Raw genomic sequence first — 7,697 nt, 5'->3', positions numbered from 1 at the left:
CCCTACAAAAGGGTGAGGAATAAAATAAGCTTGTTTACAACATTTAACTGTTCCTCTAGCTTTTGATATAAGCCAAGCCAGACAATAATTTTTATAGATACCAATTTAACGTTAGTGCTATAATACTAGCTCTGAAGGATCCCTATTCTAAAAATTAAAATCTCTTTCTAAGCCATATAAATCTGGTCTGTACAGATTTATCTTGCTTTTTTTCCCCTCTCCTTGATCAAATAACTTGATATTTTAGAGCCGTGCTTTGTGGGTTTTGCACCATTTATCCTAGGACATTCTGCATGTAAAGAGGGTTACGCTGTCAAATGCGTTTGAGAAATACTCCATAATATATACTTCTTTTGGAGACTGACAATGTTCAATAGCAAAGTGAAACTGAAACGTACTACATACAGTATAGAAGCCTGTTAGCCTTCAATCAGGCATTACCCTACTGGATATCATTTTTTAGTTTACTGGCAACTTAATATGAACCACACACTATGCATACTGTTGTCCGTGCATGAACGCATTTGGTTCCCACAGCAGCCCTGCGAGACAGGCACTCTTGTTGTATCCATTCTACAGAGCAGGGACTGAGGCCCACTGAGGTCAAGTAACTGGCCCAAGGTCATACAGTTACTAATAAGAAAAGTCTACCTTTTAAAACAGGTCTGTCTGATGCCAGAGACCAATCTCTGGACCATCAAGCCATCACTTTTAAAAATACTACCTATGAAAACACAATAGATTTTAGAGAACTTGGTTGCATGTCAAAGAAGGCAACTTCCTCAAGGCTGACAGTTGTTGAGTTTGAACAACTAACAACAGCTAAACCTGTGACTAATCCTGAAGAGGGAGAAGGAAGAAAGGGAAGAAGGGAGGGAAGGAAAAAAGGAGGATGAAGGAGAGAGGGAGCAAAGGAAAGAGAAGGGCATGAAAACACCATAGCATCAACTACGGGGGGAAAGAAAATGGCAATTACATTTGCTTGATCGTCTCCCAAGTGTGTATTGATTATATTCAATAATTTTACCTTTGAAGTCCATGACCTGCCACTAATCTGCTATTTAATCTATATAAGTTAGATCATCTGATCTCCCCAAGCCTCAGTTTTCTTTTCTATAAAACAGAGAAAATAATCCCGAACCTGTCTGTGCTATTTGCATAGGGGAGGAGCAAAATACAGTTAAGTGTTAGGAAAGTAGTTTGGAAATTCCTTTTTTAAACTCGCCCCACAGTATGCTACAATAACGGTTTTAAATAGTTATTTTTCAACGAACGGGCTCCTTGTAAAAATGAACTCTTATGGGGAATCTCAAAGCATGAAATAGATTAAAAGCAGAACTGACTATTGAAGCAAGGGTGAGGAACCCAGGGCTTTCCCCCTCTTCTCTGACCCCTCACCTCCCATGAAAGTGGTGAAGGGCCTTTACAGATGCCCTAGGGTCCCATGGAACACTGGCCTAGCAAAATGGGGGAGGCAGGACCACATTCTGGTTTTGAGCAAGTCCCCTAGTCTCTGAACTTCTGTTTCCCTCTCTGTAAAAAAGGAAGAGGTTGGAGGAAATGATTCTTCAGGCCTCTTTTGGCTCTGATATTCTGGAAATCTGTTTCTGGTTCTTGTGTCATTAGAGAGACATGTTCCCTTCCAGGCTGACTGAAAGTGTCCCACACAGGCAACATGGTACCCAGGCCGGCATGAGGGCAAATCCTGACCCAGTGTCCCGAGAGACAGCTCCCTCTGACCCCCTTCAGGCCTCTGAACTGTCTCAGCATGAACAGGATCCACTGTCTCCATGTTGGATGCACTCATTCTCTCAACAAACCTTTCCTGAGCTGCTTCTCTGTGGTACAATCTGTGGCCCTAAGAAAGGGGTCCTAGCACGAATAGACCTCTAGCTTTGTCCCTGAGAAGCCCACAGCATCGTGGAGAGATGGGGACAGACATGCCAACAGCTAGACCATGGGGCCAATGGGAACCAACACGAGGCGCTCAGGGCCAGCTGGCAGCCTAGCAGAACACAGAAGGACACGGCCCTGCAATCAGCCTGCCCGGCTCCGATCCTGGCTCCACGACTCTCCTGCGGCCTTGGGGAAGTTACTCCACTTCCCCTACATCTCAGTTTCTTCACATTTAAAATAGGAGTGATAACTGATTACCGACCTCATAGGTTTTTGTGTGGATGAGAGAAGTTAAAACATAAAAAACACTTAGAAGAGTGCCTAAAACACAGTAAGCACTCAATAACTGTCAGCTAGTATGATTCCCAGCCCAGGGCTAAGTCCCCTCTCAGAAAGAACAGCGTCATGATGAAAAGCTGCCCCTGGAGACAGATGACCACCATTCCAGGCTGAGCTCAGCCACTTCTCAGCTGCATTGCCACCATCACCTTGCAAGTTAACAAACTCTTCTAAGCCAGATGAACTGGCACAAAAACTATCAAACACAGCCTCTGACAGAGCAAGAACATGATCAACGTTGGCAATTATTACTATTGTTGTTAATGGCGGTGAAATGGCAGGGAGAGTTGTTTCTTTGGAACTGAGGGGACTGGGAAAGACATGAAGGTGAAGGTGACATCTGAGTGGACCACTGGCATGTGCCCTGGATTTTGTGAACCTGGGCTGCCTTAGAGACCTGCTCCTCCCCCTGCACATGCACTTCAGTCCTCCTTCCTGTTTGCCCTTTACAACTACAGCCAGTGGAATGACCACAAAACAAAACACAACGGTCTAAAGATGTATAAAGACAGGAACTTCCCTGGTGGCGCAGTGGTTAAGAATCCACCTGCCAATGCAGGGGACATGGGTTTGATCCCTGGTCCGGGAAGATCCCACATGCTGTGGAGCAGCTAAGCCTGTGAGCCACAGCTACTGACCCCACGCTCTAGAGCCTGCGAGCCACAACTACTGAGCCCGTGTCCCACAACTACTGAAACCAGCGCACCTAGACCCCATGCTCCACAACAAGAGAAGCCACCGCAACAAGCCCATGCACAGCAACTAGAGAAAGCACTGAGCACAGCAACAAAGACCCAACACAGCCAAAAAATAAAATAAAATAAAAGATAGATAGAGATAGGGGTATGTGTGGAGTGTGTATTAGCCACGCCATTCTGCTCTTCCCAAACCTTCCATGACTCCTTGTTGCCTTCAGAACAAAGTCTACACCACTTAGCCTGGCCTTCCAATCCCTCTGCTACCTAGACCCAAGCACCCACTGCCCTCTTGGACTAACCCTATCCTCCACTCAGGACCCACTGAACTTATGTATCTGGGCAGATTCCCACCTTCCCATCTTGGCTTATCTTCTCTCCAACCTGACAGGTTTGGGCTCAACCTTTCCATCCCTTGTGACTTAAGCCTCACCTCCTCCTGCTGCCTTTTTCCCAGCATAGGTTCCATACCTGGCTTCTGCTTCTCCAAACTCCTTAGGCTCAAGCTACCTGAGCCACTCACTTGTCACTTCTGGGGCCACGTGCATGTGTGTGTCTTGTCTTCCCAAATAGACTGGAGGGATCCTCAGAGCAAGGACTATCTCCGAGACTTCTTTGTACCTTTTTCAACCCTGCCACAATATCACCAATGTTTTAGCTCGGAGTCTTACACACAATAGGGATCCAATAAGTATTTGCTAAAAGACCTTGGAAAATGAGTCAGTATAAATAACTACTAATTTTAAAAAAATAATAATGTTGTCAATCAGTGTTTGCAGGCACGACTATATTCTCAGTATTATAATAGGTCAAAAATTGGAAATAAGAGAAATAAATAAATAAAGGATAAAATAACCATCACCTAGAAAGTTAAATCCAGATGGAAAAATACAGTTAACTTAAAAGGAAACAGGAATAAGGCCAGAAACTCTCAAACTCTTAGAGGAAAACATAGGCAGAACACTCTATGGCATAAATTACAGCAAGATCCTTTTTGACCCACCTCCTAGAGAAATGGAAATAAAAACAAAAATAAACAACTGGGACCAAATGAAACTTCAAAGCTTTTGCACAGCAAAGGAAACCATAAACAAGACCAAAAGACAGCCCTCAGAATGGGAGAAAATATTTGCAAATGAATCAACTGACAAAGGATTAATCTCTAAAATTTACAGGCAGCTCATGCAGCTCAATAACAAAAAAACAAACAACCCAATCCAAAAATGGGCAGAAGACCTAAATAGACATTTCTCCAAAGAAGATATACAGACTGCCAACAAACACATGAAAGAATGCTCAACATCATTAATCATTAGAGAAATGCAAATCAAAACTACAATGAGATATCATCTCACACCAGTCAGAATGGCCATCATCAAAAAATCTAGAAACAATAAATGCTGGAGAGGGTGTGGAGAAAAGGGAACACTCTTGCACTGCTGGTGGGAATGTGAATTGGTACAGCCACTATGGAGAACAGTATGGAGGTTCCTTAAAAAACTACAAATAGAACTACCATATGACCCAGCAATCCCACTACTGGGCATATACCCTGAGAAAACCATAATTCAAAAAGAGTCATGTACCAAAATGTTCATTGCAGCTCTATTTACAATAGCCAGGAGATGGAAACAACCTAAGTGTCCATCATCGGATGAATGGATAAAGAAGATGTGGCACATATATACAATGGAATATTACTCAGCCATAAAAAGAAACGAAATTGAGCTATTTGTAATGAGGTGAATAGACCTAGAGTCTGTCATACAGAGTGAAGTAAGTCAGAAAGAGAAAGACAAATACCGTATGCTAACACATATATATGGAATTTAAGGGGAAAAAATGTCATGAAGAACCTAGAGGTAAGACAGGAATAAAGACACGGACCTACTAGAGAATGGACCTGAGGATATGGGGAGGGGAAAGGGTAAGCTGTGACAAAGTGAGAGAGTGGCCTGGACATATATACACTACCAAACGTAAAATAGATAGCTAGTGGGAAGCAGCCGCATAGCACAGGGAGATCAGCTCGGTGCTTTGTGACCACCTAGAGGGGTGGGATAGGGAGGGTGGGAGGGAGGGAGATGCAAGAGGGAAGAGATATGGGAACATATATATATATGTATAACTGATTCACTTTGTTATAAAGCAGAAACTAACACACCACTGTAAAGCAATTATGCTCTAATAAAGATGTAAAAAAGAAAAGCAAAAGAAAACAAGAATGTAAGGTTTAAATCATATGATTCCAACTACACTTCAGAATGAGCTCAGGAAGAGAAGGGTTACTAGGCATGGGAGAAGGAGGGGTTTGGCCTTGTGAACAACTGCAGGGAATTAAATCTCTCTGGCCCTTACTCGCATTGTACGTGACAGTTTAGCTGCATCAACAGTTAAACCCTCGCCCCTTAGGCAATTTTCAGGCTTACCCATCATGATGAGGATTTTCACGGGGTGGGGATGGGAGGACCTAGAGAGCATCTTCTCTCTTGTTGTTTATATCTACCAATACTTCAGAGCCTGGTGTGTCCAGGATTGCTGGTGTGATGCTCAGCTCCTTGATTTCCTGTCTGGTGTTGGCTGGGGGACCCAGAGTGGGCCATTCCTGAGGAGCCTGGATCACCTTATGTCACCACCTTCCTCTCTTTAACAGATTGGCTACTGGAATGAAGATGATAAGTTTGTCCCTGCAGCCACGGATGCTCAAGCCGGAGGGGATAACTCAAGTGTCCAGAATAGAACATACATCGTCACTACAATCCTAGTGAGTGCTCAGTCCTTCATGGAGGTTACCTGGGATGTGAGATAGACCAACACAAAGGTTTTCCCAGGAGTGAAAGCTGGTCATTCTTCTTGCCAAAACTGTGTGGTCGGTAGAAAGTGGAAGTAAAAAAGGAATACCCTGAAAGTCAGAGGGACTTTTGCTCTCTGGCTCTGCCATGATTTCACTTTGTGCTCTTGGATAAGTAAGTCACTTATCCTCCTTTGAGCCACAGTTTCCAATGTATATAAAACATAAGGGTGAGACTAAATTGTACTGGTTCTGACTCTACCCTTCCTTAGTAGAAGCCATTTTCAAAGCAAGTTCCCTAAAATCCAGCACCTAAAGTGAGTATAAGTAAAGCTGCTATGATTTTCAGTGATGAGACAGTTGGAGCCTATTTAAGGGTTATTCCCCCAACACCTCCAAAATATACAAGAGCTCCTGGAACAACCTGAAAAGCTAGGCATGGCGTCTCAGTGAAACATTCTATTTTAATAGTTTGCTTCCTTAACCCAAGAAGTTTTGTAATGGGGGGAGCAGAAATGCAGGAAGTGGATTTAGGAGCCAGAGAGACTTCCCCAAAGTTTAGCAATGTTGGAGACATCCTCCTCTGCCACGCCAAAGGCCTCCCTCCGCAAGAGTGCACCCAAAACCCACATTCTCTGTCTCCCATTTCTCCACCAGGAAGATCCTTATGTGATGCTCAAGAAGAATGCCAACCAGTTTGAAGGCAATGACCGCTACGAGGGCTACTGTGTAGAGCTGGCAGCAGAGATCGCCAAGCATGTGGGCTACTCCTACCGTCTTGAGATCGTCAGCGATGGGAAATATGGAGCCCGCGACCCTGACACAAAGGCTTGGAATGGCATGGTGGGAGAGCTGGTCTATGGAGTAAGTTCCCTACAGGGTGGGCAATTGGAAGCGGAGGCAGAGAAGTTGACAGGAAATCATTTGGTGGTTGGCTGGCCCTGCCCATAGATGCCTATTAGACCCCATAATTTAGTATTACTGACGCCGAAAAGACGAGGAGTCCAAAAATTCCATATCTGAAGACATTTTTTGTTCAGGTTCCTGGTCCCAGCTCCTTCAGCCAAACTCAGCTCAGTCTTGTGACTTCAGTTGATCATCATCCAATACAGGTGACAGTTTAGCTACAAGATCAGTTTTCTCGAGGCAGACCGCTGAGTTGTTATTTCCCTGCTCAGTCCCTTATGTCTCCCTCAATATGAATTTCTTCCCTGGTGTTGGGGGTAGCCTGGATACAACCAAACGCTCTAGTTACTTGCCCTTTCTAGCACCTTCCACCTCAGCCACACCACCCTGAGTCACTCTGTTCTCTAGTCCCCTTCCATTCTGCACCTCTAAAAATCTTACCCTTCCCCCCAAACCTGTATCAGAGACTGCTTTTTCCAAGATGTCATTTCGTTCTCCCCGTAACAGGTATGGGGAGAACCCTTTTTAACTGTTGTTGCCTTCCTTGTAGGATTTAGCTTCTGCTTCTTTTATGGCTTACCCTGCCTTATATAACAATTATCTGTGAATAGGGATCGGTCTACTCCATTCACCACACTTGAAATAAGACCACACACAACTGCTATAAAATCTTCAATAAACTGAAGCATTTTGGAGAAGCCACTGAATGCCCTGAATTGTTTTAAGTGTTTAAAGAATCATTGAGAAGTAAAAGATCTGATCCCTGTCCCCAAGGATCTCAACATTTTATGGGGTAGAAAAGACAATGAGAGAATGGTAAGACAGCAGAGGATCAAGGTTCAGGCAAAAGGCTAATATAAGTGTGTCTAGCCCTCAAGAAAGATGTAGGACTTGAACATGGCCATATTCAAATAGAAAGGCAGCCCAAGAATTTCTAAAGTATAAACTATGGAATGGTGATGGAAATAAGTAAGGTGTGAAAGGAGAATGAGAAAACACTGATGGTTTTTGTAGAGGGCTTGGGATGAGTAGTCAGGGATAAGTCTGAGTAAGAAATGACAAGGGAAAGA

The 7,697-nt window shown here is 43.9% G+C and overlaps 1 protein-coding gene across 6 annotated transcripts in view; it reads left to right on the top strand.

Annotated features, from left to right (window-relative positions):
• GRIA1 (glutamate ionotropic receptor AMPA type subunit 1) overlaps nucleotides 1-7,697 on the top strand; it is a 313,635-nt gene that overhangs the window by 207,835 nt on the left and 98,103 nt on the right. For all 6 annotated transcript variants that reach the window (XM_007460314.1, XM_007460311.1, XM_007460312.1 and 3 more), the window contains 2 exons: nucleotides 5,584-5,694; nucleotides 6,379-6,585. In XM_007460314.1, coding sequence (XP_007460376.1) covers nucleotides 5,584-5,694; nucleotides 6,379-6,585 — 318 coding nt within the window. The remainder of the gene's footprint in view (nucleotides 1-5,583; nucleotides 5,695-6,378; nucleotides 6,586-7,697) is intronic.

The sequence above is a fragment of the Lipotes vexillifer genome, unplaced genomic scaffold, assembly GCF_000442215.2.
Source record: "Lipotes vexillifer unplaced genomic scaffold, Lipotes_vexillifer_v1.1 scaffold361, whole genome shotgun sequence".
NCBI classification, from domain to species: Eukaryota; Metazoa; Chordata; class Mammalia; order Artiodactyla; family Lipotidae; genus Lipotes; species Lipotes vexillifer.
The sequence above is the reverse complement of the archived record's forward strand: the minus strand, read 5'-3'. Positions and strand labels throughout refer to the sequence as shown.